The following is a 17,885-nucleotide window of genomic DNA, read 5'->3' on the forward strand; positions in this document are numbered from 1 at the left end:
TCAGGCTTCCTACTCTCTGACCACCTCCCATCTCTTCTCATTCTCTCTGGTATCCAGTATCAACTCTTCAACTCCAGTGGGTTGACACAATCAACCATTTAATCGTGTCACCTCTCCATGATGTTATTTCTTTCTCACCCAGCTTCAGTTCCATGGGATTTGTCACTGGACTACATGGGACATGAGCTCAATGCCCTGCCCCACTTGGCACCCCCCCCAGCCCTGGTTAAACTTGTCTGTGTACCCTCTCCTTCCATCTGTGTAGCTGAACGTGGCTGGGAAGCTCACTACCCTGCTGACTAGTTACCCTTTGAATTCATGACTATGGGCTCTAAGGGGCCTTCATGGCTGCCGAGGGGCCACACTACCTTTTCTCTATCTGTTCACCCTCCCACGCTCCCAGACAAGTGGTCCACACTTGCTTTCTCCTCACACTGCCTCATCTCCGCACTCTCAGCCGTAACTTTGTTTCCTGATACACTGAGAAAATGACATGTACCCAGGCTCCCACGACATCTGCCCACTGCCCTGGACCTGCGCCCACACACCGAGGCTTCTCTGCTGTTACTACAGAATGTTCTGGTCCTCAGCCCTGGTGCCTCCGCACATGTGGTGGGTGCTGTGTCCGCCCACATGGCAGACACTCCATGAGAGGGCTTCCTCCTTGTGGGCTCTGAAATATTCCCTCAGTAAGCAACTTGTAGACAGGGTGACCGGGCCAGGCCTGCCGTGACCACCGTGTTCTCAGGGCCCAGCCCAGAACTTGCCTGGAGCAGGTGCTCGGCGTGAATGAATACAGGAGAGCAAATATTCACCTGTTGCTTCCATTTGGAGCCATTGCCTTAAACTCATGTTTACTCAGAGCTTTCTAACCTGTTGATGTTGTGACTCCAAAGACCATAGCTGTCACATCTAAATCTTCCTCCAGGAAACCAAGCCATGGTGCTGAGCCCTTTGACATGTGTGGGGTGTGGGGGTCGGGGTGTCTCGCTCACTCTGGAAGCTTACTGTCCTCCACAGAGACTGCAGGACCAGCTGCTTGCCAGGCCACTCGCCTTGGAAGTGCCTGTGCACCAGGGAATCCCCGTCTGAGGATGAGGAACAAGGCCTGGTGTCTGGGAGGCCATCCCTGGGCCAGGGCCTTGGCTGTGCCGTCGTGAGGATCACACAGCTCTCCTGGGATGACAACCGATTTCCACACCCTGAGCATCTTGGGAAACATTCTGTCTGCGGACGTTACAGAGCCTGCAAGGCCTCCGCCTTCGGATCCTCTACTCTTCAAAGGAGCAGGCTTGCAGCAGTCGGTCTAGGCCAACGCAGGCCTTTTTTTGTTTTGTTTTAATAAACATTTTCCTTAATTTACTTATTGGGGTGACAATTGTTAATGAAATTACATAATTTCAGGTGTACAATTCTGTATTACATCGTCTATAAATCCCATTGCGTGTTCACCACCCAGAGTCAGTTCTCCTTCCATCACCATATATTTGATCCCCTTTACCCTCATCACCCACCCCCCACCCCCTTACCCTCTGGTAACCACTAAATTATTGTCTGTGTCTATGAGTTTTTGTTTCTCATTTGTTTGTCCTGTTCTTTTGTTGTTTTTGGTTTATATACCACATGTCAGTGAAATCATAGGGTTCTCTGCTTTTTCTGTCTGACTTATTTCGCTTAGCATTATACTCTCAAGATCCATCCATGTTGTCACAAATGTTCCTATATCATCTTTTCTTACTGCCGAATAGTATTCCATTGTGTATATATACCATAACTTCTTTATCCATTCGTCTATCGAAGGACATTTTGGTTGTTTCCATGTCTTGGCCACCGTAAACAAAGCTGCAATGAACATTGGAGCACACGTGTCTTTGTGGATAAATGTTTTCAGATTTTTTGGGTAGATACCCAGGAGAGGGATTGCTGGGTCATATGGTAATTCTATTCGTAATTTCTTGAGGACCCTCCACACTGTCTTCCTTAGTGGCTGCACCAGTCTGCATTCCCACCAACAGTGTATGAGGGTTCCTTTTTCTCCACACTCTCTCCAACACTTGTTTCTATTTGTCTTGTTGATGATAGCCATTCTGACTGGGGGTGAGGTGATATCTCATTGTGGTTTTCATTTGCATTTCTCTGATGATTAGTGAAGTAAACGCAGGCCTTTTAAAGTTGAGCTGCCCAGATGCATTCTGGGCCTGTGACTATTTCATCTACTCAGCTGCCTGGGCAAGGCTGCCACAGAGGGCCTGGGGCCTGTGGTCTGGAGCCAGGGGTCCTGGGCTTGGACTGGGTCCATGCCTTCCACTCCATACAAGGTCAAGGACCTCTCCTGACTCAAAATGAGGTGGGCACACGAGTGGGGAGGCTCGGGCAGGGCCCACACAGACGGTACCTGCAGTCCCTCCTCCTATGTCCATTTAACTCTGGGTTCTGCACTCCTCTCTCAAACCACCGCTGCCCAGGGCCATTCATCAGCAGCACATGCTCTGAGTTTTCCCTGCTCCTGTCTCTGCTGCTCTTTCGCAAGGGCTGCTTCTGAACTCCGACCAGGTGGGGAGGCAGGGAGCCTTCTGGAGTGTGGGAGCGAAAGGGGACAGTCAGCCTCCAAATGATGGAGAGCCGAATCCGGGGGACCAGGAGCCCTGCTCAGCCCATGCCTTCAGTGTTAATTTGGAGAACGGAGGGAAAACATCCCAAGTGGAAGAGCGCTGACATTCCTTCCCATCAGGTACACCTACCCACTGCTTCTCCATCAGCAAGGCCGCTGCTCCCTTCAGGTGCCACCACCAGCACTTAGGTCTCCCACTACCTCCCCCTGCCTGGGAAGGTGTGTGCGCATCTTTGGTTAGAAGCAAGGGGAGGTAGGTGCTCCGTGCTTGGCGTGGCTCGGGAGAGGGAGACCCCAGGAAAAATGAACAGAACTTGGAACTGTATGGGACACAGTCAGTGAGGAAGTCTACATGGCCGACCTTTGTGTTTACGGGAAGGGGCTTCCCTTAGGTGTGGCCACCGCTGCTCTCTTCCAAACCCTCACCTTGCCCACTGCCAATGTCCCTGCTGGTGAAAGCGCCACATTTTCTGTTTCTTCCTAAATTCCAAAGCCCTGAGCTTCATCAGGAAGTGCTAGCCATCAGTTTCCCACCATTCCACGGGGTGGTAATTCCGTATGTGCCCCAAACCCTCAAGCCTCAACGGTCCCCTGTCTCACTGAGACACTGAGAGCTGTCTCACTGCAGGGACGTCAGGACATGGCAGGACACCAGGGTCAGCACTCCCACTGATCCTATTCCCTCCAAGGCGGGAGACGTGGTCCAGGAGACAGAGCGATTACTGTCCCCACAGAGAGGGAGTTGGGGTATCGAGTCCACTTGTCACTTAGCACCTCTGGGTGCCAGGGCTGGCTTTCTCAGTGCCCTTATGTGACCTCCCGTTCTTTCTGCCCCAGCTCCCGACCCACCCTTGTATGTTTAGGCTGAGCCAGCCATGGGTAGGTGGCCTCTGCTGACTCTAATACCCCACTGTGTCCTGTGCCCTGTGCCCTGGGGGCCCTCCTACAGCTGCTGCCTGGACACCGCTTAGCCTGGCGAGTTCCTCCTGGGCTGTCGGCCTGCACCAAGGGGTCAGCGGGGTGGCCCCGGGAGAGGTGGTTTGGACACACATGAAATGCGGTGTTGTGCTCACGCCATGCTTTGTGAACCTGTGTCAGCCAGCTCATGTCTCAGCACCGTTGCACAGAGGTGGACATTTGATGATTGGGACAAAAACTAGGGTTGGACAGGGCTACAAAGAGGGGTCTCTAGAAGTGCTTTCATTTGTGGGAGCTGGGAAGGGATTGATATTTGCAGGGTTTTGAGTTTGAAAGGAAAACATCCTTCCACAGGGGATCTGATCACTCAGGGAGCATGGGGACCGCTGTTTTGAGTGACAGGCCTGATCCCTGGGGCCCTACCTTCCCCTGTGGGGCTGAAGCGTACCAGTCCTAAGGGGCTCTTTTTACAGTGTCATCTGAAAGGGACCTGGGGAAATGTATCTAAGAGCACCTGTGGCACACGGACCTCAGGATCTGGAAAGACGAGCAGTACAGGGGCCTCGCCCTCTGTAATGGCACATGGTAAGCGGCCCTCAGGAGGGTTTTATACTCCCTGCTCCATCCCAGAGTCACAGATCATGAGGTCTCTTTGAATCTTGACCTCTGGGGGAAGAAATGGAGACTGTAAAAGGACCTGACCAGAGCTGGGGGTGGAACCCATGCCCGAGGGCTCAGGTTTGGACCCGCACACCTGGCTCTGCGTTAGCAGCTGTGCGCCCGTCCCTGGCCTCGGTTCCCCGATCTTCAGAACTTGGGGTTGGGGTGGAGCCTGCCCGACGCCTGGTGCAGTGAGCGTCTGGTGTGTCGTGAGTGCTTAGCCCGCGGCGGTGGTGGGAGGCAGCCCAGCCTGGAGCATATCGTCAGCACCTCGCCAGCTGGTGGGGCTGCGTCTGGAGTGGCTTGAGAGCGTTTGGGGAGACAAGTGAGCCCAGAGATAGCACTTAGGGGAGCCACCTGCCCACCTGCACAGCCCCTTCTGCCACCATGCAGGGGGCAGAGTCTTTTGGGTCCCATTTCCACTCTCATTTGGAAGTGATTTGCAATCCCAACAAGTGTACAAACAGTTGCTGTGCCTGCAGCACCTGTGTGAAGACAAAATGCCTGTACCAGCTGGGGAAGCAGGGTTCCCCAAGGGCTCAGCTCGCGGAATGCCTGGAGGCCCGGAGCAGCTCACATACGTGGCTCCCTCTTACTTGCCCTGGGCAGATCGAAGGTATCGTGCATGGAGTGGGACGCGGATGGGACAGTGCCAGAGGGTTGGAATTCTGGCCAAAGTTGGTAATGGAAATCCAGTGCCACATAGCCCCTTAGTGGTGGTGGCCAAACCAGCTTGCTGTCTTCACGCATCCTCCCCTCCCCACACCCCACAGGCTGTGAAGGCAGGTTTCACTGCAAAGTCTGCACAGATGAGAATGAAACTGATTTCCTGCTTGTACCTCTGCTGACTCCAGCCCATGGTTCAACAGACTAGTTACGCATGTTTGTTTGTCCCACCACCAGCCTGGATCCCACAGGTCCAAGGATGACAGCAGCCATCATGAGTTAGGACAAAAGTCTGGGGTCCCCAGAACCCTTCCAAATCCTGTGTGAGCTAAATGGGAACTCAGGGCTCGGAGCATGTGGCCATTAGTAGGCTTGCCTTCTCAGATTCGGAACCCAGGCTCCTCCACCAGCAGGGAGCACCTCCCATATTCCCACATGACTGCAAAGGGCATTTAAGAATCCCAGTCTGCCTCTTGGCTTTGGGCCTCTTCACGGCGTCCAGCCTGGGAGCCTGCGGGAAGCATTTGGTAAGGATTGCCAGATGCCACAGTTAAAAGACTCTAAGAGTGGCTTTGCACTATCCAGTGCAAGGCGAGCTTTTGGGGGAAAGTGAGTCCGCCCAGGATAGCAGAGAGTGAAAAGAAGCATCGGTGGGAGCCAGCCAGGCTGAGGGCACCTTTCTGCCAACCCAGAGACCCAGCTAACCCAACACCCCTGTGGAACCATGGTGGGCTGCTGATTGGGGTAGTGCCACATGTGGCGTTAGGATAACCCCCTCCCTCCACCAGAGAGAGCCCCCGACTGTTCTTCATCCTCTGGGAGCTGCCACAACCACTCTGAACCTTTTCTCTTTACTGCAATTACAAAAATTCTATCATGGTCTTTAATCCTTCCACCAAATGTTTAGCAAGTACCTGCTATATCCACCTTATGGCAAGCTCTAGGCTTCTCTCTCTTGCTCCCTTGTCCTCCAGCTGGAACAAAATGCTTCAGGCAGTAATAACCTTGCCTGCTCTCAGACGCAGCCCCTGCTTTCCCTTTGCCCTTTTGTGCCTCCTGGGTTTGTGACTGCCTTGTCCCTTGTGCTTCTATCTTTGCTGGGGGCACTCTTGGTCCCATGGCCTCTGCTTATATTTCCACCACATACCACCTTCCCTGTCCTCAGTCCTCTGCCCAGAGGAGGAGCTGGGAGGGACAGGGCTCTGGGCCTTTGGGGCTGGAGAGTCACTGCGTCGCAGTCCTGATAAGGTAAGGACCAGCCGCCAGCAGGTGCTGCTGGTGCAGAGGAAACCTCAAGTGGGTCACCAGCCTGTGGTCTGGAGTCTCCAACTTGCCCCTCGTGTGCTACCCCAGTGCCTGCTCCAGGCAGGAAGTAGCAGCTTGGATGTGCCCGCCCCTGCCTTCTCCTCTCCCAGGAGAACACACCTCTCTGTCTCGCCAGGTCCTGTCTGTCCCTAGGGCCTGGCTCTCCAGCTACTCCTGCCAGGGCCTACCCTGGTGCTGGGACTCGAGTGCACCCCCGGCCCCGAGTGGGGCCCACAGGCTGCCCACCCAGTTAGTCACTATGCTATGTGAGTGGAGCCCTCTGCTCCGCTCCGCCCCCAGCACCTTGTTCTTTGGGGCGCCTATAAGCTGGGCCTGCGTAGTGGTGGTGGGTCTCGTGGGACACAGTAACGGAGGCTGAAAAAAGGTGGCTGGGGAGGAAGGAAAGCCAAGGCAGAGGACACGTGATCTGTGCTCCAAGGCCCCTTCCGGTGTGTACAGCCTCGGGATGGGCTCACCTCTCAGCAGTACATCAGGTGCCTTCTCTACACCTCGGAACACGGGGGTCTCCAGGTGCCACAGAGAACCCACGGCCCACCTGGACCACACTGCACTGAGACGCGGACGCTGCTGGCAGGACCAGGAGGCAGTGGGGTGGGGGCGCCCTGTGCTGCCTTCAGCTGGCTTTCGAGGCCTGCTTGCCTGGCTCCGGGGAGGCAGCCTCAGCCTGCAGATCTGGGCTCGGGATGGCTTGGCCATTCACATCCCAGACTTGCTCAACACTCTACTTCCAGTGAGCAAGCCTGGAAACCGGTTCTATGACCTTCAGCACTTAATTGCTTGTTGAAGTCCTCACAAAAGCCTTGCAAAAACAGATATTTGTGAGGACAATACGGTGCTATCCTCATAAAAAGCTGACATTTAAATTGTTCTCATTTTGTATCTTTGCAATGAAATTCTTTGTCTCCTCAGAAGCCCTATCTGAGTAGTCACTAACATTCAGAAAGCTCCCTGTTCCACGCAGAATTTCCTGTTTCTCTGGAATGCTCAATGTGAGGCTGGGGAGTGTGGCAGAAGCGAGTGCTGCCCAGGAACAGGGAGGAACCAGGCATCCAGCCACTCTGCCCCTGCCTCTCCCTCCAAGAGGAGGGTTTAGACAAATATCACCAAAGCATATTCTAATGAGTTTTCTTTGCAATTTGTATACAATAGATTTTCAATAACAACCTGTAATTAGTTCATTTTCTACTATTGAATTGCTCTGCGCTGAGGCCATTGACAGCCTCCAGCTGGGATCTTTAAAAATGGAAAGTGCTTGAAGGCTCAGCTCCAGACAATGGCTAGAAAGTGCTAGGCCTGACAATGCAGCTGTTAGGAACAAAGCATTGGCGATGGGCAAGAGGCATCTGGGTTTGAACCGGCCGAGAAGAAGAAAGTGGCAGAGGGCGAGATGGTAATGGCTGGCAAGCAACAGTTCTGCCTCAGAACTGACCCCTCCACTGTGTGATGAGGGGTGAGATTGTACCACCCCAGAGCCCTGTACATGTGTGGAGAGGGAGGGGCAACCCATTCCACCTGGCCTGCCCCCCAGGGGAGTGAAGGACTCATTGAATGTCCCCCTGCCCCCCACCGGGGGCTGCCAGTGGCTTCCCAGCCCATCCAGCTGCAATCCTATGGGAGGGGAAGACAGGCAGGGGGAGGCCAGCACACTCTCAGCAGGAGGGCCTGCAAGGACAGAGGTTGGCACTGGAGCATAGGTTCCTTGAGAACTTAGCCAGCAGCTCTACTCTTCTATCCTGACGGTCATCACTAAAAGGGGCTTCCAAGGCCAGCTCTCCAGCTGAGACCAGTGCCCTCTGCGCTGGTGCACCTACAGTGAGGGGGCCTCGCTACTTACCGGAAACCCCCACAAGGCTGGGTAGCCAACTGGGGGAAGTCCCCGCAGATCAAGGCTACATCTGTCTTCTTCCTGCCCTGGAGACTCGTGCTCAAGTTCTGCCCTCTGGGATGCCGCCCACCAGCCATTCTTCCTTGTGACAGCCTTTCCTCTCACCCAATCCCTTTGCTCCTAAAGAACCGCACCCTTCCCCCACTCGTCTGGGTCACCTTTCTCCTCATCCTTTGCCTGGGTATCCCCAACCCTGTGGGCAGGCCTTCTCTGAAATGTCCCTTCCCGACCTCTCTGGGGAGAGTGGGTCCTCCCTGCTAACCCTGTACCGTATTTTCTGTCCCAGCTTCTACATGATTTACGTGGTTGTTTTTCTGTTTCCCAACCGGCCCCCTGCCAGAATGCAAGCTCCGTGAGTGCGGGCTTTCTACTCTTTTGTGCTACTCTTGCTTACGGCTGTCACTTGCCCTGCTGCAGGCCATGGAGTGGGCCCTGTGAGTGTTTGCTGACCTGATGTTCTCCTCCTCTTAACTCCCAGTCTCAGTTGCTGAGACTTTCCTCATGTGTGCTCTCCCCACCCTGGCCCATCCCATCCTCTGAGATGTTCTGTTTGGCCTGCCTGCCCATTACATGGACGCTATACCCCAAATGAATGGGCTTCTATACCCCCAAATGTGGGCCAGAGAGGCTGGCCCACACCAGATTCAGGGCAGATATGTCCCACTTTCCCGCAGTGACCCGATATGGTGCTGCTTCCTTGAATATTTCTGGCACTGACCCAGAGTCAGGGGTCTCTGTGCTCAGTGGTTTTGTTCAAAAGGCCTGCCCTCCGGCCTGCCAGGGCCAGCTTGGGGGACCTTGAGCTGCCAGGGTCTCCAGTTTCCAGCAGGGCATGCTGTGGCAGAGGCTCCAAGACCCCATCGAGCTCTGTCTTTGCAATGTGGCCATGCGGGCCGAGCAGATATGCTGCAGGTTCGCAGGGGCTAAGCTCGGAAGAAATACAAGCCCACACTCTATGCTAATGAATTATTTCCCAAGGTGCAGGGCTTTGCACAGAAACAGCAAAGCCGAGCACCGGCTAAGCCTGGCCCTCCCACGGCCAGCGTCTGCTGCTTCTGCTGGGGATTGGGCCACGGGCCCCAGACACTACAGGGCTGTGGCAGACTGAGCAGGAGCCCTTATCTCTACACACAGTTGTCAGAGGTGGAGGTAATTAAGTAGGGGCAGGTGGCCTGATAGCCTAAAAGAACACTTATCCTGAGGGGGGCTGAATGGGCAATTTGCAGCCCTGGGAGCAGGATGGAAGCTTTGTGGGACAAGCAGCTTTTGTCTTCGTTAAAGGAGCATTAGGCCTATATGGACATCAGGGGCTCAGCTCACACCCCACGTATCTAGTGGACCAGGGATGTCCGGCTGCCGGGTGCCCTCACTGGCCTGGTCTAGCCTGACTGGTGCTTTCCTGCCGGGGTCCCTGTTCCCTGAGACATGTAAAGGTCCTCTGGGACCCCTGTGACAGTCAAATTGTGTTTGGACCTCTGCTTGCCAAATGTATTTCTCCATATACATCATCCCCTATTGAGCAAACATTTACCAAGGGTTTCCTGGGTGCCAGACCCCATGCTAGGCAAGAGCGCAGGGTGAGCAAAACAGCCTCTGCCTCGTGGAGCCTACGGACTAATGTGGGCAGAACAATGACGTGGCACAGAGTGACAGGGGCTGGGAGGGAGGGGCTGTGGAGACACAGAGATAAATCTCCATCACAACCGTCACCACCTCCATCACTGACCTACCCTCGGCAAGGTATCATTCTCATCACTTTACATTTATTATCTCCTTTAGTCCTGAGTAATCCTATATGATGGTCTAGCCACAGAACCAGCTCAAACTGGCCCTATTCTGTCAGGGACAACAGAACAAAATGGTAAGTCGTGCAGCTGAAGCATGAGCAGTGGAGAAAATGTTGCAAATTACACCCGGAACCAAAGTCAGTTTCTCTCCCCCTGCCACGGAACCAAAAGACCAGGATAAGACCGTAATCTGAAGGCTGCAACCCTCTCAGAAACGAAGGGTCCATTGTCTAGGAAGATGTGGTACTGAAACCCCTTAAATTCCACCCTCAACCCTCAATCGGGGAGACAGATTTCAGCCTTGTCTCCTGTCTCCTTGCCAGTTGACTTCGCAATAAAGCCTTTTCTTTTCTGAAAAGCCTGTGCCGTAGTGCTGGCTTCTATGCATGCCGGGCAGCGAGCTCTTGCTCGGTAACAGTGGTGATCATGCCCATTATACAGATGAGAACCTGGAAACCCAGCTTCAGCTCTGGTAAAGAACTGTCCTGGGTCACACAGCTTGTAAGTGGAAGGATGAGGATTCGAACTAGGTCTGACTCAGTCCACACTCAACCATCAGGCCACGGCCTTGTTACCGTGTAGAGATGAACTCAGGCCTGTAGGCACACAGAGGACAGTGTGTGGGGCTTGGGAGAGGGAAGATAGATTGAGGAAGACTTCCTGGAGGAAAAGACCATTGAGCTGGGACTGGATATTTAGGAAAACCCACTGTGGGGACAGTGAGCGTCTCCTTTATGGAGAATGCAGATGATGAGTTGCAAGTGTGTTGAAGCGTGTGAGATGTTTCCGGAATCAGGCATACATGGTTCGATCCTATTTCTTCTACCTATTGATTATGATTTTGGGTTGGCTATTTAACGTCTCTGTTTCAGTTTCTTCCTCTGTAAAATTGGGACGTAATAGCAGTGCTGACACACGATACCTGTTAGGTATCACTTTACATGACTTAAGTATTAAGAGCCCATTACTAACTAAAGCAATATTGACAAGCAAAATCATTCAGATGGCACAGTGACTTTGCCTTCAAGGGCACACAGCAAGCTCACCTGCGAGTGTCCTCGAAGCCCCTCCCTCTACGCTTGAGGTGAGGAGAAAGTACCCCCATCTCTGACTTTGGGACCTGGGATGGGGAGTGGAGGAGTAGCAGGTGGGGGTGTGGGGGTGTGGGGATGTCGGGGGGTGTGGGGGGTGAGATCCCTGGCACCTTCTGTCTTACTGTTTTCAAATCCTCCTCTGGCCTGTCCAATTTAACTGTTTTATGCCCTGGAGCAGATGAAGCACCAAGGGCGGTAAATCAGTGTTTTGGCCATTTGATTGTCAAGTCCTGCATGCGGCAACCGGTTTCTCCCTTTGGGGAGTCATCACACCAATTGTCCTGGCCTCAGCCAGAACGGACACTGGCCCACAGGTATTATATACTCTCCACACTCAAGAGCCAAATAGATTCGGATATAATTTTTGATAGGCCCCAAGCTTCCGAAATCTTGCTATTCATTATCCCCAACTCAGAAACCAAATGTAGGATAAAGCGATATTCTGGCCATCTGAACTCCCTGTCTGAACTCACCCTACGCTGAGGGGCAGCTGGATAGACTGCGGAGGGGTGTTTGCCATTGTTGTATTTTGCCATTCTGCTCACCACCGGTGGCCGTGAGGACTGATGGAGATAACATGTCTGGCATGGTGTCTGGCCTGTGCTGGGCATTTTTCATTCTAGAGGATAACAATGGGGTACCATCCTTTCATTTTGTAGCAACGATGGCAGAAAAACAGCTGTAAATTCACCAGGTGACCATTTCATTGGTTTCACAGAGTTGCCCTGGATACAGAGGTATTGCAATCATCAGATGAAATCAGTTTTCCTTCCTGCTTGCCTGGAGCCAAGGGAGGGTATGCGACCCACATAGCCAGTTCCCCGCTGTTCCCCTGACCCGGGTTCTTCTGGACACTATACGTCTGTGATCCCAGAACCTTCATCGCGAGGCCCTCCATCCTGCCCTGCTGGCTGCTCAAACCCTTTCCTTGCATCCAACACATCGCTCTCACGGGATTAATTAAAAGGACAAGTATCTTTCTGAAAAGCAGAAGAAATTTGTAATGAATTTAAAACGAGAGAAAAATCCTCATTTAAGCAACATGTTTTCCCCAAGATCCCAGCCCAAGCATTCAGAAAAGTGCAAAAACATGCATTATTGAAAAGCTTTTTAAACGAGCAACTTCTAGATTAATTTATTGTGATGCACAGACAGGGCTGGCACATATCTTGCTCACACCCGTGACCCTGGGGCCTGGGTCTCTGCTGCTCGTTGGGTGGGGCAGGGGGAGGTAGGGGGAGATGTGCTGAGAGCACACTGTGCCTTTAGTTCCCAGATCAGCCTGTGCTTTGGAAAGCTGAACGCAACTTGAAGAGAATGTTTAGGTGATAAATGGAGGAAGAAAGGGAGGCCACCCTCGTATTTCACTCTTGTCACTGTATGGAGACAGGTGACTGGGAGCCTTAGCTCCATCTGACAGTCAGGAAGAGACTGAACTGCCTTCCGTGGTTAAGGGACCTGTCCTCTGCTCTCCTCCCTGGGGAAGGGTCACTTATTCTGCAGAGCGGGGAGGACGGCACAGCCCCACCATGAACCAGCTGAGCTGAGCACGGCCAACCACCAGTCCTGGGATTCCTGACATTGGTCACCCTCGGCCAGCTGCAGACAGTGGCAAACACGTCTTTTCACGAATGGCCGGGCCAACTGCATGAGAGCGTGTCATTTAGGAGACCGCCAACCCTCAAACTGGTAAATAGAACCCACTTCTCCAGGGAAAGTATCCCAAACCCATCCTTAAATAGAGCCACTCAGTCAGTGCCAAGACCACCCCATGGATCTCATCTTGCCTGGTACCCAAGGACCCTGGCTAAATAGAGACTAGAAAACAAAATTTTAAAGTCTCAACCTTTGCCAACCCATCAGCTCCAGTTTTTAAAATGAAATCCAAAATGTTGTTGCTGACATGTTTGAGCTATTACTGTCTGAGTTGTGAGACTTCTTAAACGCCCATTGATTTCTGGGTAATAAGTTGTACCTATATGTCTTACTTTAATTACCTATTTAATATTCACTGAACCATAAATCCATTCCCAGAGGGCTGGGCATTTACTTTAGAGTTCCGATGACTTTGAAAAAACCATTGACCCCATGTGCTTGGAGTAACCACATGTCAGGCCTTTATAGTAGGTTAACTCATTCTGTGGCTTCCTAAATGTCTGAGAGTTTATGTTTGATTGCATATTTATATTTGGGTTGGGCTGTGAGGATGGTTTGGCTGCCTGGTTCAAAACAAGTCCAAGGCGACAGCAGAATCTAATTTGCGTGAAAAATGATGATTATAATGCTTTCCAAATAACCTGGGAATGAAGGAAACAGACACCACATTGCTCGGTAGGAGACATATGGCTGGGGGTGAAGCGGTCTCCCGCTTTTCCATGGGCAGCTCGTGTTTGTCATGACCTTCATCATGGAGGCCAGGAGGCCTTTCTTTCATCGGGGTGGCAGAGACGCTTCCGTTTCCTTGAGAGTAAAGCCAGTAGCTTTGTTTGGCCCCAGCTGATTTCCAGGAACAGAGCTCACGGAGCAGAGCCTTCTGTGGAACCGGGAACCAGGACAGTGCGTGAGCAAGTACCGTTCTGCGCTTAATGCTGGCACCGCGACATCTGAGCAATGATGCCTGGTGCTCCCCCAAATTCTGAAGTCCTGCCTTGGCGCCTGGCTCTTAAAATGCACCAGGCTTTCCCTTCACAGCTCCTTTTGCTGAGGGGCCTGAACCCAGAGAGCACTGCTGGGGATGTCTCAGAAGTGTCCCCAGAACATTGCTGCTGCTTTCCTGACATGAGGTGGGGGGGTGCTCTCCCTGACATCTGCCCTGACCACTCCACTCTTTTCTACGGGATTAGAATCATCAGAGGATCTCGGGTCTCAGTTTGGGGAAGATGCACAGAGAGGATATTGCAGCAGGTGGACTCTGGCGACAGGAGTGATGTGCAGGTCTGTGCTGACCACCTGGCTCTCCAGAGGAAACAGCCCCCTCTCCCCACCCATGGCATTTGTATGGTGTGAATTTCCATGGTGTAAATACTCCCACCATGGCCGATCGAAAGCTATTTATTTGCCTTGCAAAATTCCTGAAAACCAACAACTGGCTCCCATGAGTCAGGTCTAGGGAGCTTCTAATACTTCCACACATTCTAAAACTCAAGAGATTTATTTTAGGGAATAAGCTCCTTGATCCACAAATCCAACACCTCCCCCAGCAGGCTAAGCCTATCAGTCATTTACACCTTATTCTGAACTTCTATAAGCACATATGAGTATTCACAGTGGGCAGGGAGGAGGATGATGGGCAACCACAGCAAGTCAGAGTAGAGCAAACAGAGTCCTGTCATTGGGGGTTGGACTTTGGTCCTTGGCAATAGGGATGCTGTGAACTGGAAAGGCACCCCCCACCCCCACCCCGCGTCAAGCTCATAGGCATCTCCCACAGGAAAGCACTGCACTTGTTTCTCTCCTCTTATGTCATACAAGTGCCTATTCTATCTGCTACAAGAGTCCTTCTTGCCAACGAAGCACAAGGACTCCCTCTCAGGCCTTCTGGATGTTTGGAATAACAACCGCACAGAGATATCAACAGGAAGCAGTAACACATTTCTGAAAAGTGGAATTCCAGGTAGAGGTTCAGGGTGCAGGGGGCATGCCAGGATCTGCAGCTCAGAGGCTCCGTTCACCCTGGGGGTCTCACACCTACTTCCCAAATTCCAGGGCCTGCAGGTCAACTCCAAGGTCAGTCACACAGGGTGCACACACTACTTTCTTTAAGCCCTGAACGCTGTCTGACATAAAGGGGCTTCATCTCTTTGGGGCCAAGAATGCCCCCTCTTGTCTCGATTTGGGCCCAGCACAGCCCTTCCCTCTCTTCACTGAACTCTGAGCTCTCTGATGAAGCTCCCTCTCCAGTCTGGCCCCGTCTCCAGAACCCTCCTGCAGGGTTGCCCCCAGGCAGGGCTGCCCGGGAGGGCCTTGCCACAGCCCTAAAGTCTGCTCCCTCCATGTGCAGTCCCAGACTCCCCCCAGGGGTGTCCGATAGTGAGCTACCAGCCTCGCTTAAATCACAGTGAGAGAGAAGAGCCATTATCCAAAAGGAACAGAGCGAGCACCCCATCTCCCCACCTGCTCTCTGATACCCTTTTCTTAAAGCTCAGGCTTGTTGCGAAACAAATCCAATTGCTTTCATTTGTAAAAGAAACCAAAGAAACCAACGTTGGAGACAACCGAGGACAGACCCAAGGCCCTGACACGTTTTGGTGCAGCGGCGCCTGTGGACACGAGCGTTTGCCGGCCGGTCAGCTGGGGCCTGACTTACGGAAGGCTGTGTAGAACTCGCGGAGGGTCAGCCCGCCATCACCGTTGTAGTCGTCAAATCGGAGGAGGTCGCCCGGCGAGCAGCCTCGGAAGCCCTCCTCCACGTCCTGCTCCTTTAGCACATGCTGCAGGTAAGGAAGGGAGCAAGGTCAGAGCCAGGAATGAGTTCAGAGCTGTGGGCTTTGTGGGGGCATGGTTCAGGCCAAGTGGGCCTGTAGTCACCGGCCTGGGGGGCAGGTGAGGACTCCAGGGACAGCTTAGTAGGCATGGAAAACACCCAAAACTCTTTGTTTTTGTCTTGTCTGTCCATCCCATTCTATAGATGAGAAAACAGGCTCGGAGAGGGGTGGGGACTTTTCTAAGGTCACACAGCAGTTGGGGCAGAGTTGGGACTAGTGTTCAGGTGTGTTTTCTCCTCATCTGGGTAAACAGACCCTAGACAGTCGGAGGTGAGAAGGATCCTTGAAGCTGTCTGGTCTACCCCTTCATGCTGATGGTGAACAGAGAAAGGACCTGATCAAATAAACTCAGCAAATAAATAGTGGCTGAACTCAGTGTGGGAACTGAGGTCCCCTGGCTTCCAGCTGCGTACAGCTGGGACATCTCTGCTCCATCAGTACTTCCCTCCCCCGACCTGCCATCAGCCCTTACCAGTCTCAGGGCTGCACCTCGTAGCCACAGCGCATCCCCCAGAAGGGGGCAGCTGCCATTCTGACACAGGCCTGAGCCCTGCCTCTGCCTGCCCTGCAGGCCAGGGACACAAACGTCTGCCCTTGCGACTCTGGCATGGGCCATGCGAGGGCCCTCGTGACCTTCTCCCTGGACATGGCCTGGGCCGCAGGGCTCAGAGGCCTCTCCAGCATGACCAGCCATATTCCAAACGGTGACTAACGGTAGAAATTCCAGGCACACTCATTCAGCTGGAGCCAGAGGCTGGTGTATCTTACAGGGAAAATGTTCAGAAGAAAGGAAATAATCTTATTTTATTTTTTTGGGTGGGGGAGGACAGGAGCATTTTCTCTTTATTTAACAGTCTCAGCTTGGCCTGATATATTAAAGGCAATTTAATGTGATAATGTTAAAAAAATGACCCTTCACCCAGTAAGTAAGAGTGTTCGATAAAAGGGAGATCAACCGTAACGCCCGAAATCAATCTTGCAGAGATGGAAATTTCCCTTTGTCTGTTTCTGCATTGGAAATTGATTAACTTTTCATAGGACCAACAAGTTTTTCCGCAACGCCTTTGATTCCGTGTCAGGAAAAGGACCACTTTAGCTGGGCTCTGCTTGGCAGATTTATGAAACGGACTTTAAATACATTAAATTTTAAAGAGGAAATCATAGTCCAATTACCATGCTTGTTAATGGATTCTGGTGCCTTGGGGCACGTCTCTGCCAGGTTAGAGCAACATGACCAGGAAGGTTCTATTTACTTGGCAATGACCGGGGAGGCATGTGGGCCTGGGGTTCCAAGAGCCCACAGCTGCCTCTGTCCAGGGCAAGCCCAGCCGCCTGCCCTTGGTATTCCTTGCATTGCCTGTCGCGTGGGGCATCGCCAGATGGTTCTTCCTGCGGGAACTGTAACTAACAGGACCAGGGCTTTCCCCTGAGCAGCTTGGGTCATCTGTGGGCCGTTGGGCTCTTCGCCATAGCTGGGGACCTAGTGCTGCTGCAGCTGGCATGGCTGAGATGGCATGTGCCTGGGAGGCTGTGGGCAGCGGCCTCTGGGAGGCAGACCCTGGATAGTTTTGCACATGTGGCCTAGGTGTGGGCGAGCAGAGTGGGGTCTGCAAGTGCCTTTAGGTCTGTGGTTCCCAGCACGTTCCCTGGAAGCGGGCGCTGGACTGGCTGGAGTAGAGGGCTGTGGGAGGGGCACCTGCGTGGCAGAGCCTCTGGGTGTCTGCTCTGTACTCAGGTTTTGTGGGCACTTGTTTAGGCTCCACAGACCTCCAGAGGAGCAGGTGGAGCCCCCTGGCGGGAGCCATTGTCCCCCAGGGAGACCCTTGTGCTATGTGCACACCAGCCCACCTGGGGTTTGTCTTAGCTCCATTATGTCCCAGGCAGTGAACACAGCTCAGGCTTGATTTTTTTGGAACCCTTGTTTCCTCACCTAAAAATATCTGTGAAGTGGGGAGAACAATAGTGCCTACCTCACAGCAGAGGATGGATGACAGGTTTAAGGAGGAGCTCATAGTAATAGGGTGAGGACGATGACACTGTCCCCTCCTGAGCACACACCATGTGCCAGGCACGGTGCTGAGCACTTCCCATATCTCAGCTTGTTTCCCCCTCCTGGTGACCCTGTGATGGTCACAGACAAGAAACGGAGGCACAGACAGGTGAGGGTGTCTCCTAAACGCTGGAGGTGGGACAGCTTTGAGAAGGTCACTGCATCATGCGAAGGGTGTCTTTAAAGTGGCATCAAAGGCGGGGACTCATCCTTATCTTCTGTTCTCTGTCCATCCTGATTATCTGCCCTGTCCTTGTTAGCTGGGCACTCCGTGGTCTCTGGGGATGAGCTGCCCCTGCCCACCACCCTGCTTGGGGAGGCTGCCCTCCTTGAAAATCTTCGCATCTGCCTGGTGTGGCTCCAGTGCCTCCGGCCCTTCGGGGCAAACCAGCAGAGCAGGAATG

General features: G+C 53.0%; 1 protein-coding gene across 3 annotated transcripts in view; it reads right to left on the minus strand.

Moving 5' to 3' along the window:
* Nucleotides 1–17,885, minus strand: part of FSTL4 (follistatin like 4) — a 373,767-nt gene that overhangs the window by 90,605 nt on the left and 265,277 nt on the right. For all 3 annotated transcript variants that reach the window (XM_081035343.1, XM_081035342.1, XM_081035341.1), the window contains exon 6: nucleotides 15,254–15,377. In XM_081035343.1, coding sequence (XP_080891469.1) covers nucleotides 15,254–15,377 — 124 coding nt within the window. The remainder of the gene's footprint in view (nucleotides 1–15,253; nucleotides 15,378–17,885) is intronic.

Source organism: Rhinolophus hipposideros (genome assembly GCF_964194185.1).
Source record: "Rhinolophus hipposideros genome assembly, chromosome: 23".
In the NCBI taxonomy this organism is placed as follows: Eukaryota; Metazoa; Chordata; class Mammalia; order Chiroptera; family Rhinolophidae; genus Rhinolophus; species Rhinolophus hipposideros.